Source organism: Schistocerca piceifrons, chromosome 1, assembly GCF_021461385.2.
Source record: "Schistocerca piceifrons isolate TAMUIC-IGC-003096 chromosome 1, iqSchPice1.1, whole genome shotgun sequence".
NCBI classification, from domain to species: Eukaryota; Metazoa; Arthropoda; class Insecta; order Orthoptera; family Acrididae; genus Schistocerca; species Schistocerca piceifrons.
The window spans coordinates 1,089,712,268-1,089,734,439 of NC_060138.1; the positions used below are offsets into that span (position 1 = coordinate 1,089,712,268).

The 22,172-nt window shown below is 39.1% G+C and overlaps 1 protein-coding gene across 3 annotated transcripts in view; it reads right to left on the bottom strand.

The window, feature by feature from the left end:
- The window catches only part of LOC124774961 (importin subunit alpha-7), a 58,454-nt gene that overhangs the window by 34,662 nt on the left and 1,620 nt on the right, over nt 1-22,172 (bottom strand). For all 3 annotated transcript variants that reach the window (XM_047249689.1, XM_047249707.1, XM_047249695.1), the window contains exons 3-5: nt 10,237-10,452; nt 4,594-4,814; nt 3,834-4,097 (exon numbers count right to left, since the gene is read on the bottom strand). In XM_047249689.1, the coding sequence (XP_047105645.1) occupies nt 3,834-4,097; nt 4,594-4,814; nt 10,237-10,452 (701 nt within the window). The remainder of the gene's footprint in view (nt 1-3,833; nt 4,098-4,593; nt 4,815-10,236; nt 10,453-22,172) is intronic.

The window sequence follows — 22,172 nt, forward strand, 5'->3', positions numbered from 1 at the left end:
TATTTCTAATGCACTTGATGGCACAGAGAATGATGCTTTGTATTAAAGTAGCGACAAGGGGTTGCTAGCGTTAATAATAAAACATTAAAAATCATGACTGTGTTCCGGTATGCAGTGCAGCAAGCTTGCCTGTGACGTCACTGCTCACAGCTCACGTGCGTGTAGGTATGGAATAACTGTATTTCGATAGATATTGTAAATTTTCACTGTTGTCAGTGTTTTGCGATGTAATCGTAATTTTAAGTGTCCCATATCCCTGACAGGTAGGGCCACTTAATACATTATGCATCATATGATGAGCCATATCTTTCACTTTTAAGTGTGGCTTGAAATCGGGGTAAAATTTATTTACTTAATCCCCCCCCCCCCCCCCCCGAATCTCTTTACTGGGGTGCGGCTCGCATTCGAGGTCAGCTAGCAACCAGGTAAATACAGTAACTATAGTACACTCCAGCATTTATATTGGATACGATTGATCATCTTCCATATCGATTCCTCGCTACATGTACGAACAAGCTCAAACTTAGCTGGCCGCAGCCAAAGGCTAACAATGTACAGCGTGCTAACACTCATGCCACTTTGCATGCTTACACGCGGCACAAGCTCTGTCCAAGTTTGTACGTTCGTAGCAGCATTACAGTATAGTGTCAGTTTACGCAAGTTTGCATCAGTTCGTGTATTGCATGGAGAATCCAGCTGTATATCAGTTTGCTCACTCACATTCGTTGCTGTAGTGCAGTAGACTATGGCAGCAAAAAGAAAAACTCTATCTGTCACGGAGAAAATGAACTTGATTCGGGAACTGGAGACTAACACAAATGTGCCCGGTAAGTGAAATGGCTCAACGCCTGGGACTTGCACAGTCTTTATTGTCAAGAGTATCTTCAATATTCAATATATCAATAAGGAGAAGATTCTGGATCAAGAAACACAGTGCAGTTCAAAAGCAGAGAAAAAATGTTAAAAAGTCGCCGTACGAAGAAATGGAATCGAAGCTAATGGAGTGCTTCAATGGAGCACATGCTGAAAATGGGGCATTGATAAAAATGAAAGCATCTAGGATATCAGAGAAACTTGGGCTAACAGAATTCAAAGCTTCGAATGGTTGGCTGGATAGGCTCAAAAAAACACTATGGAATTATTTGCAGAGCAGTATGTGGAGAGAGTGCTGCAGTTAGTGATGAAAGTGTTGAACACTTGAATGAAGAGGTGCTGCCACCCCTCTTTGAAGGTTTCGATCTCGAGATGTGTACAATGTAGATGAAAAAGGTCTGTTTTGGCAACGCATGCCCTCTAAAACCTTAAGTGTTAAAGGAGAAGCATGCCATGGAGGAAGAATGAGCAAGCAGAGAATTACTGTTCTCTTATGCAGCAATGCAGATGGCAGCGACAAGCTGGATCCCATAGTAATTGGAAAGTCCCACAAACCATGTTGCTTCAAGAACAGTGCTACGCTGTCATGTAAGTATTAACCGACAAAAGTGCTTGGATGCCTGCGGAATTGTTCAAAAAGTTCTTGCAAGCTTTTCATGCATGAATGGGTGCTAGAAGCACGAAGGTTGTTCTCTTTATGGACAAATGTCCTGCTCATCCAACAGACTTAGGATTTCTGCAGAATGTGAAAGTGCATTTCTTTCCTGCAAATTGCACTAGCTGACTCCAGCCCATGGATCTCGGGATTATTCATAGCCTCAAAAGCAAGTATTGGAAAGCTCTTGTCTTTAAGGCACTTGCCTTTATTGATAGAAATGAACTGTTTAAACTGAACATCCTGCAAATGGAAATTAAGGAAACCATCTAAAATTGCTTTCATAAGGCTGGATTTAATGAAATGAGCACTCACAACACAGACGGTGATGAATCAGTAGTGGACATGCGTGATTGGATGCAGGTATCTAACAATTTACCAATCACTTTTGATGAATTTGTGGCTTGTGATGATGATGCCATCACTACATGCATCCGAGATGTTGAGGAAATCTGCGAAGATGAAGTAAAGCAGAATGATGATATCGAAGAAGACGATGATGTTAGGGATGAAGAAATGCAAACACCGTCATTCAGTGAAGCTATTGCCAACATAGACATTATCCAGAGATTTGTCACAGCATTTAAAGTGGACAACCCTGTTATAGACAAGAGTAAATCAATTGGAAATAGACTTTTGAACCTAAAATCCAACAGTGCTAAAAAGCAGACTACCATTTTTTATTACAGGTATTTCAAAAAACGAGGCATTGTAAATATGTGTTGTACATAGGAAAAGTAACTCGATTTATTATATTACTGTAATTGTGTAAGTATTTTGTGGATGTTTTCATTTTGTAGTGTCCTGGGAAACTACGATCTTTGACTACTGTATTAGTGCTACAAAAAAAGTTGTAATTACAGTATAGTGTGTAGGGTAGGTATCTCCTTGTTTTATTGTTGTTATAGTGTAAATTATGTGTGTCGGTGCAATTCATGTCAATACAGTCAAAGAGTTTTGGAAAAGGTTTGCTTTCTATGATTAATAAGGTTTTGTTGTATGAAGAAGATCACTTGGTACGTAAAAAGAAGGTATGGTACCCTATAATAACAGCAAGTGTATACGAGATACATATTAAATGTTTACTGGACAGTGGTAGTGATTTGAATGGTATTTCACAGGCATTTTTTGAATCTATTAATAACACAGAGGGTATAGTAGTGATGCATGTTTCTGGAATAAAAATTATCGGTGCTACTGGTAAGCTACCATAGAGTGTGAAACAAGAGGTGCCATTAACTGTGAAATTGGAAGGACAGCTGTTGGAGTGCAGTTTCTTGGTCATTCAAAATCTTGGAATTGATGTAATATTTGGGACTAATTTCTTGTGCAATTAGCAAGTAGGAGGTTCAATATTCTGTGTTGGATTTATTACGTGCCGATAATGCTTACCCTAGCTGTCTGTCTCATTTTTCATGTTTCCTGAGGCAGTCAAACTCTTCTCCTATACTATCTGTAGTTCATAAGTGAATCAGAAAAATTCTTTCTTTGACTGTCATGTGATTTTGTACAGTAGAGTTCGTTAGTATAGAAATGTTTTAGAAAAAGTTTCTCATAGTGTTAGTTATAAGAAATGAAATCGTAAGGGGCGGAAGAAAGTAAACTGGTACAATGGTTAAAGAATTTCTGTCAAACAGGAAGGTAAGGTAAACAGAAATAAAAGGTGTCTGCATATGTTGAGGAGAAGGTGCAGCTTATCTGAAAACATTACCATCTGACCTAATCAGCTCATTGGTGTAGCAGCAGAGGCAATATCCAGTAAAAACAAATCTTACATACTAGATCTTAATATTAATTATGGTATAATAGAAGTTTTTGAGTTCAGTGCAGTCAGTATGTGTATATAACTATCTACCCATAGGGTACAGCCTTTTCTAAGAGTAAGGAATTACAACTTTAGATGTAGTTGCCTGGAGTAATGTGTGTGGAAAGAGGAAGCAAGATTTGTACATACAGACTTTTCAGGACTTTGTACAGTTTAGAGTAAGGCTTGGTAGTGACTGGTGCGTACGAGTTTATTGTAACAGAGTGAAATATTACACACATAAATACTTTTATGTAACTATTCCTTCCTCCGACAAAACAATTTTAGTAAAGCTTGTAGTCAGGATTGTAAAGAGCTGTTTTTTCTATAGCTTTTTACGCCTGATAACTGCATGTCAGTAACAAAGTAGGCGTGCATGTTAGAGGAGATTTACCATGAGGTGAGTGGAACTTTATACACTGTGCAATGCACTGTGCCACTGCAAGAAGAAGAAGAAGAAGAAGAAGAAGAAGAAGAAGAAATGTTAAAATTAGTACTCACATCAATAATTCCACTAGTCTGCGGCAGACACCAGCATCGATTACAGCCTGAATCTTATCATTAGGTCCATCTGACAGGTAGGAAAGTGCCCAGCAGGCATCAGCCAGAACATCACCATCAGAATGAAACAGTAAACGTGCCAGGATGGGCAGGCATGGGCTAACTTTAGCAAAGTCTGGTGGTGGATTCTTGCCACGGCAAAGATTAGACAGGGCCCACACAGCATTTCTTGTCATAGATAGTCGACAGGATTTACTCAAAAGCCTGAAAAAGAAGATGGCGTAACTTTTTATTTGCATCTACACATACTAATCCCACAAGTAAACTGAAATGGAGACAGGCTCTGAAGCAGATAACCGTGCAAGCACCACACACACACACACACACACACACACACACACACACACACACACACACACACACGGATACATAGTACCTGCTTCTAACTTTCTCTCACATGCTGATGTAATAGTTGTTACAATTCCTTCAGTTTGCTCTCAATAAAAACAGTAACGGCTGCCTTAGGCATACTAACACATAAAAGGAGAAGCAAGCTATAAGGATTTAAGACAATTTAAATATTTTGAACACTTGTCCCTCTAGGCTCTAAAATGCAAAGGTATCTCTGATGCTCAACCCTAATGACAAATGCTCATTCCAGTAAACGTAAAATTAGTAAAAGCAACAAAGTTTTCAAAACTTAATTCCAGTACTCACAGTCATATAAACCTGCTAATTCTCCCTGCATTTGTATACTTACTGCAACAGTGGAACTAGAATGCCAGAGTCCAGCACATGGTCACGGCACTCAGGAGAATCGCCAGCAATGTTACCCAGGGCCCAAACTGCCTGCTCTTGGACATCCTCGTATTCAGAACCGAGCAGTTGAATGAATATGGGAACTGCACCAGCTTCAATGACCATCTGTGTCTGTGCGGAAGTTCCTGAAGCAATATTCGTCAGTGCCCATGCTGCCTCAAACTGCAACAGAAGATATTACAATATTCTCAGCAGTGGGCAATGTGGCCTCCTCCATCCTTGCAAGTGTATGCAGAGATGTGCTTCAGCAGGGTAGGAGCAGAGGGGGCAGATGGGGTAGGGAAGATAAATCAAAAAATAAGGCTATGGCTTTTAGAACATTTTCAAAATGACAATTAATCCAAGTTTCAATGAGATGATTTACTCTTTCACTTGTCAACATTTGTGCAAATACACTGTGGAATCCAAATGAAATTCTTAGATAAGGATCTAGGTGTTTTTTACTTTTTAACTTGAGCAAGCAGTAAAGGAAACAAAAGAAAAATTCGGAGTTGGAATTAAAATCCATGGAGAAGATATAAAAACTTTGAGGTTCGCTGATGACATTGTAATTCTGTCAGAGACAGCAAAGGACCTGAAAGAGCAGCTGAACGGAATGAACAGTCTTGAAAGGAAGATATAAGATGAACATCAACGAAAGCAAAACGAGGATAATGCAATGTAGTCGAATTAAATCAGGTGATGCTGAGGGAATTAGATTAGGAAATGAGATGCTTAAAGTAGTAAATGAGTTTTGCTATTTGGGGAGCAAAATAACTGATGATGGTCAAAGTAGAGAGGATATAAAATGCCGACTGGCAAAGAAAGCGTTTCTGAATAAGAGAAATTTGTTAACATCGAGTATAGATTTAAGTGTCAGGAAGTCGTTTCTGAAAGTATCTGTATGGAGTGTAGCCATGTATGGAAGTGAAACATGGACAATAAATAATTTAGACAAGAAGAGAATAGAAGCTTTCGAAATGTGGTGCTACAGAAGAATGCTGAAGATTAGATGGGTAGATCACATAACTAATGAGGAGGTATTGAATAGAATTGGAGAGAAGAGAAATTTGTGGCACAATTTGACTAGAAGAAGGGATCGGGTGGTAGGGCATAATAATAATAATAATAATAATAATAATAATAATAATAAAGATTTTATTGTCTTTAGGTCATTACATCAATTGACAACATCAAATGAAGATACAATTTATAATACAATGTGATAAGGTATTGACTACTGAAATATTTTAGCTTAAATTACAATAAATGTACAGTGGGTCATCTGTTGGATTACTGCATTTTACAGTTGAAGAATTCATTGATATCATAGAACGGGTGGGCAACAAACCATTCATGCAGTCTTTCTTTGAATGTATGTTCAGGAAGATCCTGTATAGCATGTGGCAACTTATTAAATAGTTTATGCCCTGTGACTTCATAGCTATTTATTGATTTTGATAATCTGTGGTAAGGCATGTATATGTGTTTGATGCTTCTTGTGTTGTAACAATGTACATTTTCTCTACGTTTCACATCTTGTAGGTTCTTCTCCGTAAAGATTAAGACATTGTATATATAGAGGTTTATTACAGTCATAATTTTTTGTTTAGTAAATAAGGGTTTGCAGTGAGCCTTATGTGAAGCATTTGTAATTATCCTAATTGCTTTCTTCTGCAATAATAGGATGTCATGTATATGACTACAGTTACCCCACAAGATAATGCCATAGGATATTATACTTTGGAAAAATGCAAAATAAGATGATCTGATGTATGTTTCAGGTACACAATTTCTGAGTTGTCTTAATAAATAAATTACTCTAGATAGCTTACTACTAATATAGTTTACATGTTGGCCCCAGGATAACTTTTCGTCTAAATAAACTCCCAGGAATTTAACAGAACTAGGGTCATCAGATAGTGGCTTGTCTCTTAGAGTGAAGATTATCTGCTGAGTTTTATTTTCATTTAGCAGGAAACCATTTGCTCTGAACCAATATGCTGTGTGAGTGTATTTTCAGCACAGGTTTTAAGATAATTAAGATTGTTACTGCTATGAAGAAAAGTAATGTCATCTGCATACAATACAGTGGTGGATCTAATAAACAAGGGAAGGTCATTGATCATTATCAGAAACAGGAAGGGGCCTAGTACAGATCCCTGAAGCACACCTACTTTAACATTTTCTATGTTTGACATATCCTTACCAACACAAACTACCTGTTTACGGTTGTTGAGATAAGCTTTTAATAGTCAGAGACTGTTTCCTTTGATACCGCAGAATTCTAGTTTCTCTGGTAGTGGCGTGTGCTCAACAGTCGAAGGCCTTGCTTAGGTCACAGAATGAGATCTGAGCATAGCCTTTGTTCTCAAAAACTTTGAGGATGTAACTGACTACCGTGTTGATTGCATCAATGGTCGACAGATTCTTCCTAAACCTGTATTGTGTAGAATTAATTATTCCTAGATTCTCACAGTGAGAGATAATTGTTGGTACATGATGCATTCTATTACCTTGGAGAATGCAGGTACTATTGAAATAGGCCTGTAACTAGATGGAGAGTCTTTATCTCCCTTTTTGTATTCTGAGGCATCAAGGGACCACCAATTTAGTATTAGAGGGCAGCGTGGAGGGTAAAAATCATAGAGGGAGACCAAGAGATGAATACACTAAACAGATTCAGAAGGATGTAGATTGCAGTAGGTACTGGGACATGAAGAAGATTGCACAGGATAGAGTAGCATGGAGAGCTGCATCAAACCAGTCTCTGGGCTGAAGACCACAACAACAACAACAACAACAACAACAACAACAACAACTACAACTTCAAAGAGAGAATGACATTTTCACAATAGGGAGAGTTGTTTCAGCAGTGTCTAGTGGCTACAAAACTATGGAAAGATGGCATTTCTATGACTGCAAAACCAAACTATTTTACTTTTTTCCCCCCTGAAACAAGCAAACAAATAACACCAATATTCATACACAACTTACATAGCTTCACAATATCATACACTGACACTCTAAATATGTGTGTACATACTGAAACTCACTAGAGTGTCTGTAAAGTGATTTACATGAAAAGGATTAATATGGCATTCTTCATTCATCTTGTCTAAATCTACATAAATACTCCGCATGCTACTATGTGGTGTATGGTGTAGGGAAAAACAACAGTCAATATGCTTTCATACAAGTCCTGATTTCTCTTATCCTTAAGTGAGATGGAAGTTCTGCAGCCTGTTACAAAGCCCTATTCTCTAAACTTTTTCAACTGTTGTTTGCAAAAAAACTTCACTCCAGAAATTCTCGCTCAGGTTCATGGAGCATTTCACTAATGCTTGCGTGTTAATAGAACTTATCAATAACAAATCTAGCAGCATCTCTCTGAATGGCTTCAATCTCTTCCTTTAATCCGATCTGGCAGGGTCCCAAACACTAGAGCGGCACTCAAGAATAGATCATACTAATGTTCTGTAGGTGGTCTCTCTCATAGATGACCTACACTTTGTTACAATCCTCCCAGTGAACCAAAGTTGACCATTAACCTTCCCTACAACCGACCTTACAAGCTCATTCCATTTCATCTCATTTTGCAATGTTGCATTTACATATTTAATCAACATGACTGCATCAAGCAACGTACCACTAATAATATATTCAAACATTACACAATTCTTTTTCCTACTCATCTGCATTAACTTACATTTTTCAGTGTTTAGGGCAAGCTGCCATTCATGAAACCAATAGAAATTCTACTCAAGTCATCCTGTACATTCTTACAGTCACTCAAATATGACATTTTCCAGTGAACTACAGCATCATCAGCAAACAGTCTCATCATATGAGTCAGATGGCTTAGGTGTGATAGTGCAAGTGTCATCACACTACCCTGGGGCACTCCTGACAGTACCTTGGATTTCAACAAACACACTCTGTCCAGGAAAGTGTACTGGCTCCTATTTCTCTGGATAATCATAAACTGCAGAATAACTAAGGAGTGTCTGCCAATTAGGTGTAACTATCAATTGTTCATCATTGAAAACTATGCAAAGTATGTTAGTAAGTGTAGCGTGGTGTTATATACCATTCCATAAGAGTGAATCTTATCCCTACATGTTCTTATTGATGAATAATACTAGGTAATGAATGCCATAAAACAAATTCTTATACAGGAGAGGAAATATGTTGTGTGGATTTGTTATGTTATTTGCATATGGAGAACCATGCTGAATGTCAGCCGAAGTCTTCAAGACAGGACTTCGTGAGAGGAAGTACCTGTGTTGATGACAATATAATGCTAACAATGGTTATGAGGGAACTGTTAATGAAATGTCATTTCTGATTTCATTGCCCCTTGCACAAACTTGCAAATAGAGGCTTCATGCTGGGCATTCTGAACTGATGTGTAATGTTACCTAAAGGTTATTGTACACTTTGTGGACAATACAGGAACACAAGAGGTGTCTGTGTATTTATTCAAGAAAGGAAGAAGTTGCAATATTGAATTTTCTTTTAGCAAGCAGAGAGCAAGGAGGGAATGGGGTTCTTCATTGCTGTATTCAAGGCAATCAATGCTCAAGAAAGTAAGAGATCAAGAAAAATCATATTAAATCTGCATCAGATAATTCACAGCTAACCCAAATAAAACACAACAGCAGATGCAGTCACTTTTAGGTTACACCTACTATCACTGTGTTAAAAAAGTAAGCCGGCCGTGGTGGCCGAGCGGCTCTAGGCGCTTCAGTCCGGAACCACGCAGCTGCTACGGTCGTAGGTTCAAATCCTGTCTTGGGCATGGATGTGTGTGATGTCCTTAGGTTAATTAGGTTTAAGTAGTTCTAAGTCTAGGGGACTGATGACCTAAGATGTTCAGCCCCTTAGTGCTTAGAGCCATTTGAACCATTTTTAATAAGTAACAAATCACAATGATTTATTAACACTGTATTACATGTTATGTCTCATCAACAGGTATTTGTTATTCTACTGCATTTTATTTCTCCCCCTCCAGTGATTGCAAGAGTCTAACAACAGCTGGATAACTGTCTTCCCATTTCTAATATCAACTTCATGCAGATGGACTGTGATGAAATTTAATATTGTGTGACTTTCAGTTACAATTTTATCAAATGTCTTGAAATCTTTTGCTATTAATTTAACTCAACCCAGAGCAATTTCAGCAACTATTCCCACTTCGCAGATCAGTTCCACTGTGAAGTAAGCTCTTTCATAGCACAACTATAATTATTTAATAGCAACAGCTGAATGTAGCAGCAGCCTCTGATGTCTTATCCTAATTTTCACACTAAAGATGTAGACAGAAGACTATTAGTATTGCAACATGTATTTTATATTTGATGGGAAATAAGCTGAGACAATGAAGGAAAGATTGTACACAAATAATTTAATAAGAATCATGTATAGTATCAACTTATGGTATATATAAATGTGCCCTGGCACTCAAATCCTTTGCAGTACCTACTGTAAAAATTTAGCAGGAATGATTACATAAATGTCTGCATCTGCACTGTACATGACCTCATATAATTATTAATGTTATCATTTAAGTCCTTAGAAACTTATCAAGCAATTTTCTGCTTACCTGAAGTGTGCAGTTTGTGTTATTCTGCAGAAATTCAACAAATCTTGGTACTATTCCAGTCTGTATAACCTCGTCAATGGGGGGATTTGGCTCACGCGACAGTAACTTCCGAAATCTCTGTGTTGCCATCAGCTGGTCATCAACATTTGTACTATATAGTGCCTGCACCATTGCCTGTGTTATTCCAGGTGCACTCATAAGAGAATGTATGTCATCCTGTAACAAAGACGTTACATCAATTGGTTGTCTGCTACACCTATAAATGCACCTTACCTGTGATAATTTGTCGAGATCTAACTGGGTGTCAGTGCAACACGCTACATCAAGGACCTTAACTGGCATTTATTAATCTGTCTGTCAAGTTCTGGGACAGAATGACTATCTAATCTGTTGAAAAAAAATTAAAAACAGACATCACCCACTCCTACAAATTATCTGATTATCTACATTCAAGGACTGAAAATTCCTGTTAACTCTATGGTATGCAGAAAAATTCATTCGAATGCTGCATGATAACCAGTGGTGTGTTGTTACAGATGTAAATAACTATTTTCTTTGAAAAATAACAATGTACTCAATGTGAATATTAAGCTACTAATATAAGATAGACAGAGGCCATTTAGTAAACTGAATACACAGCAATTTGTTTCAAATAGTGGCTTTCCTCTAAATTACTATGTTACAATTAGTTGGTGTAGCACAAATAATATTAAGCATAATAAATTATTTTCCAGCACAACCACATCAATTTAAAATGAATTGACAGGTCTCGGCTGGTATTTGTCATCCTCAGATCATAAAACACATATTATTGTTCAATCCCACCACTGCAGAAACCACATTTTCAATCAATTGCTGTGCATCTCCAGCTCTTCTGCAACATACCTCTTTCTAAAATAATAAGCATCATGATACTTTGTTATTAATCCAGTACACAGGTTAAGTTTCTATGAATTTCTTCTTTTGTTAGTGTATACATTGGTTTCACATCCAAGAAGATTCCTCTTGATGGGATCTATAAAATAGAAGTGATGGATCCTCATGGTCTGTGTATAAATACCACATTCACCTAACTTGGAGATCTACCATTCACTACCAATCCTCCATTACTCCTGAATGTATTGCAACTCCATATTTGCTCAATTTTACCATTCGTGAATTTTTTTGTTTCTGACACAGACTCATCTTCATCTCCCCCTCTCCCTATATCCTTGATTTTTTTAAATTTGATATTCCATTATAATATGGAAAAATCATGTATCATAACCGCTTGATAGAACAAAACTGTGATTCCAAAGATTGCAATTCCTTCTGAGCACCAGTAATGTCTTCTCATGAAAGAAGGAAATACCGATTGTTCTGGAAACTGTTTTATGTGCGGGAGCAAATATATGGTTGTAATGTTCTCAAGTAGGACATCATTAGTTCAAAATTTTTTACTGCCATAGTGGGAAGTGATACAGCAATAGTAAGACATTAAAATACAATGAAGATCAAAAGTATTGAATAGGTTATTTACAGAGTTTATACAAAATGTGGAAGGCAGAAGGGAAATAAATCTGGAAGGCTTAAATGCAATTCCAATGTGAAACAATATACACAAAACGAGGACAGACAATAATTCACCTGCAATGTGTGGCACTCCCGCAAACTTCAACATCTAACAAATGCACAGCTGCACTGATTTTCAGCTCTATTATGTCCACTGAACAAACACCATCGCACATTCAAACAGGGAGCAAAATGCTCACCTCTGCAACTGCTCTGTGTGCAGATCTGTGTGGTGCGCACTACACATTGTTAACTAGCATGCAAGTGGTCATCTACCCCCAAGATGAAGACAGATGACCACTTTATTACAAATATTTTCCATACTTCGAGTGTTAAATGGTGGTTTTCAAATAACCACAATAATTTCTGTGCCTTGTCGTGCTGTGAAGTTCCACAGGCAGAGTTTCATGTAGGACAATGACTTCTGTAGTCCATATCATGGAGAATATTGTGGATGCTATGGGTATTCAATTAGCTGCTATGTGAATTGTCTGCTTTTACTGCAACCTGTGATAGTTGACAATGTCCCTTTAAAAAACACATCATCAGCCACTCCAGCTACTTCTTTACTCAAACTGAGACACTCAATGTACACTGTCGACACGTACGTCTACAAGGTCTGATAACATCCCAGCTATGTGATATGACTCACCACTACATTTCGCATGGCAATAACAATACTTTCTCTTCAACAGAGAACGTATGTGTAATTCAACGGCTCAATTATGTACTTCATAAGAGGAGCAGTTAATCATGAGATGACCATTGTTAATTACCACAAAATAAGTAAGTGCTGTCCAGTATTCTGCATGTTAAGCTGTCAACGACAATGAAAACACACTGGCAAAGATTGGTAACGCACAGTACCTAACCAAAGTACACTCTCCAGCACAACAGCTGATAGCTTTAAAAGTTACTTCACTGCGAAGGCAATTCTGACCCCTCCCCTCCCCTCCCCACCCAAAGCACTGCAGTACTACACATATGAAAACTTGCTCTGTAACATGTGCTCATTTAGCCCACTTCAATTTAAAATAATTTGTGTAACTCAAATTTTCTTCCTTTTCATTGTGTCCACAACATGTACGCTTTCTGTCTCCTCTTCATCTCCTTATCTCTTACCCTCAAGACTTATTCTCACCACTCCTAGCTGCTTCTTCCTTTGTGTTAGTCTTATCTTCTGCCTCTTACAGTTAAGAAATAATGTGTTCTTCCCTTGTACTATTGAGTAATAATTATTGCATAATACTTCCTAATTAATTTACATTTTTAATCAAACATAGGATTTATCTCATACCATAAGTAAAATGTTTGTTCTTCCAATTTTTATAAAATGAGGACTGTTACGTACATGTCAGAAAAGGTTTTGTCCAACTTTCAGTTTCACAAATCCTTTTGGGGGTGTTGAAACGTAACAGCCCATTGAGACCTATTTAAAATGAACATTTCCCAGTCTAATTCAGGATCGCAAATGTAAACAAAATATGTAACTCATCTAGAAAAACTTATAACTGAGAAAACAACTGTTTAATCTATTTCAGTTCAAAGTGTAGAAGCTCTGTAAATGAAGGGAATAATTCCCGTGACTGGAGTCTCCAGTAATTAATAGAAAATATACATGTATTATTGTAATTTCTTATTTGAGAGTTTATTCTCAAAAGAAATAACAAACATGTAATAATACCATAGTGTTCTTACTGTTCTGAGCAGACATACATTTATATATGTATTTTGATATGAATATAATAGAGGGAAACATTCCACGTGGGAAAAATATATCTAAAAACAAAGATGATACAACTTACCAAACGAAAGCGTTGGTATGTCGATAGACACACAAACAAACACACACATTTTATGTTTGTTTGTCTGTCTATCGACATACCAATGTTTTCGTTTGGTAAGTTGCATCATCTTTGTTTTTAGATATATTTTTCCCACGTGGAATGTTTAGACATATATGTCTACCTGTGTCTGTATATGTGCAGATGGATGTGTGTGTGCGCGCGAGTGTATACCTGTCCTTTTTTCCCCCTAAGGTAAGTCTTTCCGCTCCCAGGATTGGAACGACTCCTTACCCTCTCCCTTAAAACCAACATCCTTTCGTCTTTCCCACTCCTTCCCTCTTTCCTGATGAAGCAACCAGAGGTTGCAAAAGCTTGAATATGTGTGTGTGTGTGTGTGTGTGTGTGTGTGTGTGTGTGTGTGTATCAACATACCAGCACTTTCTCGTTTGGTAAGTAAAAGCATCTTTGGTTTTTTATTTTTCCCACGTGGAATGTTTCCCTCTGTATGAATTTTAATTGTTAATTAATCAAATGTTCATCTTAAACAATGCCGAGGATTGTTTGGGGTTGTTAAGAAAGTATAAAGGGTGGCTGCCATGTTGGCAGAGTGAGTCAGTCTGGTTTTAGTTTTTGAGCAGCGAGCATGTAGCTGCTCTTTTTGTATTGTCAGTATTGTTTGCCTTTGTAATAATGCTTTAACTATGTTTTGAAAGTATAATAAATGTATTTAAAATAACATAATGCAAGATGATTTTTAATTTTAACTTTTCTGAAGTTGGAATTTTACAGTAACTGTCTCCAGGACTTATGCTGCAACATATTGCCTGATACGATGAGTAAAACAACCCCTAAGAATGTTATAAAAGGAACATGTCAAAGATCTTAGAAATTTTTGTTTGTTGAAAATACTTTACTTGAAAGTAGTCTCCCTTATGTATGCAAAGCTCTTCAGCTGTATTTGACTGCACCACTTACTTCTGCTATGGCAGAAATATCATATTTAAATTGAAATTAATAAGCATATCTTCAAAACTATGTTTGAAGTACTTTAGCAGTACTAAGAAATGTTTGAGAACTGGAAAAATATGTTTGCTTGAACTGATGGTATTCTTTGTTCTATGAGGAACACATCAACTGGTGAGTTTATTTCACTATTACCTTGAATTACGGTATGTGAATGTTTCATGTTTTCATATCAAACAATGGAAACTCCAGGTTGGAATATCGACAATGTAGGACAAGACAGATTGCTACTTACCATAAAGATGGCACGTTAAGTTACAGACAGGTACATTTAGAAGACTCTTACAAGTAAGCTTTTGACCACAGCCTTTGTCAGAAAAAGCAGCTTTCACAGGTAGCCCAATCCGAGACAAGACTGGAATAGGAAGTGCTGCGTGGACGGATTGGGTAGGTCTTGTACCTGGGTTTTCCACAGGGATCTGATCCTTGTGGCACGTGGTTGGGACTGGGAGTGGCAGAGTGATGGACTAGGATGTTGTGGAGGTTGGGTAGGCAATGGACAACCACTTTAGAACAGTTGGGAATGACTTCTGGTAGGATGTCCCTCATTTCAGGGCATGATGATAGATAATCAAAGCCATGGAGAAGGATGTGATTCAGTTGTTTCAGTCCAGGGGAGTATTGGATGAAATAGGGGGTGCTCCTTTGTGACTGGTTCTTGGTGATGGTGGGAGGATTGGAGGTGTGGGAAATGGCACAGGAGATCTGTTTGTGGACAGGAGGAGGAGGAGGAGATTAGTGTTTAATGTTCTGTTAACAATTAGGTCATCAGAGGCAAAGCACAAGCTCAGATGAGGGAAGGATTGGGAGGAAAATCAGCCCTGCCCTTTCAAAGGAACCATCCCGACATTTGCCTGAAGCAATTTAGGGAAATCACAGGAAACCTAAACCAGGATGGCCGGTTGCAGGTTTGAACCGTTGTCATCCCGAATGCGAGCCCAGTGTGCTAACAACTGTGCCACCTTGCTTGCTGTTTGTCTGTGGACTAGGTCTGGGGAATAGTGCCTGTCTGTGTATGCCTTGGTAAGACCCTCACCATGACTGGGCAAGGGAGTTCTTGGCACTGCAGGTACTCCATCCCCATGTGGGCAGGTTGTATGGGAGTGATTTTTTGGTGTGAAAGGGATGGCAGCTATCAAAATACCGATGCTACTGATGGTTTTAATGTGGACAGAGGTGTGGATGGAACCATCAGAGGAAGAGGTCAACATCTGGGAAGGTGGCATGCTGGGTTGACAAGGACCATGTGAAGCAGATGGGAGAAATAGTGTTATGGTTGTGAAGGAATGAAGATGGGTGTCTTGGCCATGAGTTCAAATCATGAAGACATCACAATGAACATGAACAAGACTGGGTGTATGGCATTTTGGGAGTCTAGGGAAGTCTCCTGTAGATGGTCCATAAACAGTTCGGCATTGGAGGGTGCCATGTGGATGCCCATGGCTGTGCCGAATATTTGTTTGTGTGTTTTCCATCAAAGGAAAAGTAGTTGTGGGTTAAGATAAAGTTAGTTAGGTGTATGAGGAATGAGATAGTGAGTTTGGATTCTGAAGAATGTTGGTAAAGGTAATATTCAATTGTAGTAAGAACATGGGCATAAGGGATGGAGTATGGGGAGGTGGTGTCAACAGTGGTAGGTAGGAATCGAGGAGATAAAGGGGTGGGGATGGTGGAGAACCTGTGAAGGAAGTGCTTGGTATCTTTGATGTGGAGGCTAGATTACAGGCAATAGGTTAGATGTATTAGTTAATGGGGACCGAAATTCTTTCAGTGGGGGCACAATAACCAGCCACAATGGGGGCCAGGATTGTTGGGGTTTGTGGATTTTGGAGAGCCTGTAGAAGGTGGATCTGCCGGGTATCATACAGGTGAGGAGGGAAACGGATTCAGGGAAGAGGTTCTGGGAAACGCCTAAGACTTTTAGCGGGGACTGGAGGTTGTGTTGGACTTCTGGGGTGGGATCATTCTGGCAGAGCTCATAGCAGGAGGAATCAGATAATCGGCTTAGGCCTTCCGCCAGGTAGTCACTGTGATTCATAACAATAGTGGTGGCACCGTTGTCAGCATGACAGGATGACTACAGCATGACAGGATGACTACGTCAGAATTTTGAATATAAATCTCTCAGTGTCAGAATTTGTTTTCAGTTTGTGTATAGTTATTCTTTCTTCTGTGGAAAGACTAGTGAGGCCAAGTTGGAGGTGAGGAATTCCTGGAAGGTGAACAGCGGGTGGTTAGGAGGGAGGGACAGAGGGAGGATCATGGTTGGATGGTGGTATAAACTGGGAGAGGCAGGCTCCGGTGTTTGATTTAGGGTGGCTCTGGTTGGAGGGATTTGCAACAAAGAAGTGTTTACTTTGCAGGCATCAGAAGAAGGAGAGTAGGTCTCTGACAAGTCCAGCTTGGTTAAATTTGGATGTAGGCCTAAAGGTGATGCCTTTGCATAGGACAAACTTCTGTGGAGGCTGGGTTTTGGTGGAAAGGACTGTTTCGGCTTTGGATTTGGTAGAGTATTGGTAGAGAGTTTTGGGGGATGTAGCAAGTTTAAAAGTCAGCTAGGCAGGATTTAGCTGCTACATGGGGTGCACAAGGAGGAACACTGTAGGTACGATAGGGGTTGGATAGTGGTGCCCTGAGGCGGCAACAGGATGCCAGCAGGTTGGGTAACTTATGGAGGTGGTGCCTGGAATGCTCCTCCATATGCTGGAAAGCAAGGGTTTAAATTTCAGAGATGTAATGTATGTAGCAGAGATTGCACAGTAGCAGTATCTTGCAGAGGGAGGAGAGGTGGTTCTGGGATACCTATGCCTTGGAGATGTGTTTTTGCAGTACAAGGTTTGTGAGGGCCAGTGACTGGCAGAATCTGAAAAGATGAAGGTCACTATGAAATGAGGGGTGGGACCCAGTGAAAGGAATTTTTATGGTTAAGGCATTGGGGGTGGGAATTCCAAGCTTTAGGCAGAATTTAAAAAATAGGATGTGGGATTGGGTTTTAACCAGGGAAAGGGATACTTTCTGAACTGGTGTAGAAAGAAGGAGCAGGGGTCCACTGCAGCAAGGTTGGCGTAAAGGAAATGGGAATGATGTACAAATGGGCAAAATAAGATGTTGATGGTTGTGAGAGGAGCTGGATAAGAGAAAAGATGCTTAAAAATACCTAAAGACACACAAAAACATGCACAGATACGCCAAAACACACCCAGATACGTAAAAATACCATGTGAAACCACATAAAAATACCTTAAAAATATACAGAAATGTGGGTGCAAAGGAACAGATGAGGTATGGGACTGTGTGTGTTGCAATAAGAGAAAAGAGGGGGAAGGGAGTGGGTTTGGTTGAGGATCACACGTTCGTATGGTATGGGCAGCTGTGAACTACTTGAGAATGAGGGATGAAGTGAGATCAATAGGAATAAATGTAATTATCGGGGGGAAGAAACTGGGACACCAGATGCAGCATCAACAATCCGTACGTCCATGAAGTCGTGTATTGTGCGCGAACTATTGTTGATGGAGTGTGGCTCGGGCTTTGATCACCTTATCATCATGCCCTGAAATCCTACAGAAGATCTTTCCCACCCCTCCTAACGTGGTGTTCCATCACCTGCAACATCCTAGTCCATTCATATGCCACTCCCAATCCAAACCACTTGCCACAAGGGTCATATCCATGTGAAAGAATCAAGTACAAGACCTAACTGGCCATCCACCCAGTTCTTCCTATTCCAGTCCTGTCACAGGACTATCATACCCCATCAGAAGCTAGGCGACATATGAAAGAAGCCATGTCATATATCAACTCTGCTGCAATCACTGCACAGCTTTTTATACTGGTATGACCACAAACCAGCTGTCCACCTGGATGAACAACCACTGCCAAACTGTGGCCATTAGCAAAATAAACCACCCTGTGGCACAACATGAGCTGAAAATAAAATGCCTTATTTGAATGGCTGCTTCACTCCAAGCCATTTGGACCTTCACCTCCACTACCAGCTTTTCTGAAATGCACAGATGGGAGTTACCCTTACGACACATTTTCCATGCCTGTAATTACTCTGGCCTCAACCTATAGTAACATACTGTAGTAATCTTCTTGAACTGGACTTCTGTCTTATCACTGCTCAACATTCCAATGTACTGCACAGACACGAACTGATTGTTCCAGAAGAACTGACAGGCACACAGCACTTTGGATATAATTCACAGAATTTACAGAATCTAATTTCTGATTCATTGTGGTCTCAGTGCGTGATAAATGATTCTTAAGGCTGCTAAGTAAGAGTTGTTCCTGCTTCTTCATCTTCTGTCCTTCAATTCTAACACAAACATGAACACGAACTTTGATCCCAAGACACATCCTGCTATATTCATCATTTTATTTGGTCTGAAATCTTTTTTCCTTATTTTCTTCTGGGCAGTGTAAAAATTTCTCTTTCTTTCTTTCTCCTAACTTTCTGTCAATCTTCACCATATTTACTGGGACATTAAATGTGGATGCTGTTTTTCGCACTATCTGTTCATTTAAATTTGATACACGCAACATCTAGTTGTTCCAACATATAGTCAAAATCAAGGCAGCTTTAGCATACATGGCTTGTACTTGATCGCATCACTTCATCCAGATCAGGGGTACTCAACCTTCTTAGGCTTAAGATCTACTACATGCAGTTTAGTCCATTTGGAGGTCTACTGATTTAAAAATTTGTAATTGGTTAAGCATGAAACAACACTGTAGCCAAAATTAATCATTTTAATTATATAAAAACATTAAGGCAATTCTCTCTCCATCAACAGTTGTAAACTTAATACTCAATTTTCAAGACATTACCCATGTGAAAAAATTACAATATACAGCATCATAAATGGTTAAAAAAGTTTCGTGAGACTCTAGGCTTTGCATATCATTGCCAAGTTTATTATAATCTGGTAGATAATTTGTCAGAACCAACCTTACGTAGTCTGAAATATGAGGATCAGTTAGTTTATTTCTGCACTTAGATTTCACAATGTTCATTATTAAACCAAAAATGATTAAACATATGATGACACTTTTACAATGTTACGGTAGGTCTTCACACTCACTAATTTCCAAAAGTTATCTTCATTGTATTTCACTTTGTGGAAATGTCATTTTGAAATCCAATGATTTTCTGTTCAAGTTCAGTCCTAGTACAAGAGAAAAGAGCACTCATTTTACTTTAAATATATTCAACATCCAGCTTTTGTAAAAGTTGAGCTATGAATGCTAGAACAGAACTGCCTTCAAAACTGAAAATCAGTTTTGAAACTCTGTCTTCTTTGCAGCTTCTTGATCCAGTGATGCTTGTTGACATTTCTGACTATTTGAGGATAGTGTTTCACATTTAATATCTGTAACTGTGCTGTCCAAAGGTCAAGTCTTGCAGCAAACCCTGAGCACTCTCCCTGCTCACTGCAGCCTCCACTCACAATGCACCAACTTCCAGTACGCAAGCAGTAACTTCACCAGGCAGGGAGGGAAGATGGTTGTTGGCATGAGTATTAAGGGTGGTGAAAAGCATATGAAGATGAAAGAGGTGAGACAAGTGTTGTCAGAGTTACTCCCTGCAAATCCGTGTGAAATGCTAATTGTCAACAAACTGGTATTTTACAAAAACAGCTTATTTAAACACATTTCTGACAAAGGATTTGAAAGATTGACTTGTAAAACCATGGTAATTGACCAGTTGATTGCAATCGATAAGTTGAGCATCCCTGATCTAAATCAAAACAACAGTGATCTGAATTTTGTTACTGACAACAGCTTGTTCAGAGGATCTTCCGCTTTGCATAACCACACAAATCTCCACTGCTAAGATTCGGAATGTGTGTGCAATTCCTACCTGAAGTTTCTAATGTTTGACACGCAAAACACACACAAATGACCACTGTCTGCACACTGAGCCTCAGATACAAGTGTGTGTGTGTTAAAAGAAGGTCTTTTGGCTGCATACTTAAATGTCTAGAAGTCTTCTTGTTCTGCCTGTCTCTGACTCAATGTCTCCTCTATATGGTGAGCAGCAATCTATCCTTGTCATAATACCGTCATTATTCCATCCCGGATTTTCCACTGTTTCTAATAGAGATGTAGCAGATTCCCCATCATCTTAAAGGCACCTGCAAGTCTGAGGGGCTGTGTGCAGTGAAAAGAGTAAAGAGATTCAATGAATAATGTGTTATTTTTCCATGTTAAAAGGTGTACAACTTTGCTTCCGCCGTTTGCCGATAGGTGGCGACAACGGTAAGTTGCGGACGTAAGAAACAGATCGCAGACGTCAGGCAGTTAGCTTGGACTCTGTCAACATAACCCCATTCAAACATTAATTGATTTGTGTCTGCATCATAAAGTTGTTCTTGATTGAAAATGTAAGTTTACGAGCCTAATTCTCATCATTTAAGGGAGGTGTTACTATTTCGTTTAAATATAAAGAAAACAGCAGCTGAGTCCCAGAGAATGCTCTCACGTATGTATGGTAAGGAAGCTATTAGTGAAAGAACGTGTCACGAGTGGTTTCAATGCTTCAAGAACAGTGATTTTACCGCTGTAGACCGGCATAGTGGTGGAAGAGAGAATGTTTTCGAAGATGCAGAATTGGAGACATTGCTGAGTGAAGACTCGCGTCAAACTCAAGAAGAAATGGCACAATTAGTGGGAGTGACACAGCAAGCCATTTCAAAACATCTCAAGGCTATGGGCATGATTCAGAAAGAAGGAACTTGGGTCCTGTTTGAGCTGAAACCAAGAGACGTTAAACAGCGTTTGTGAACAGTTGCTTCAGAGGCAAAAACGGAAGAGATTTCTGCATCGCATTGAGACCGTGGACAAAAAATGGGTTCATTATGATAGCCCTAAATGCAAAAATTCATGGGGATATCCTGGCCATGCTTCCATGTCAACGGCCAAACCAAATATTCACAGCTCCAAGATCATGCTCCGCATTTGGTGGGACCAGCTCGGCGTCATGTACTATGAGCTGTTAAAATCAAGTGAAACAATCGGAGGTGCTCGTTATCGAACACAATTAATGCGTTAGAGGAGAGAATTAAAAGACAAATGGCCGCAATACATTGGGAGGCACGATAAAGTGATTTTGTAGCACGACAACGCTCGACCCTATGTTGCAAAAGGGGTCAAAACATACTTGGAAACGTTAAAATGGGAAGTCCTACCCCACCTGCCGTATTCTCCAGACATTGCTCCCTCTGACTATCACCTGTTTAGATCAATGACACATGGCCTGGCTGACCAACACTTCCGATCTCATGAAGTCACAAATTGGATAGATTCGTGGATTGTTTCAAAAGATGAACAATTTTTTCGACGCAGGATTCATACACTGCCTGAAAGATGGGAGAAAGTAGTGGCTAGCGATGGAAAACACTTTGAATGATACATGTGTAACTAATTTGTTTCATTAAAGCCTCAAATGTTGGGAAAAAACAGTGGAAGCAAAGTTTTACACCTTGTACTCAGCAAACTTATTCCAAATATGTAAAAACATTAAGAACTGTACATTAGGTATAACTGGCTGAGGCAGGCCCCTATAGATGA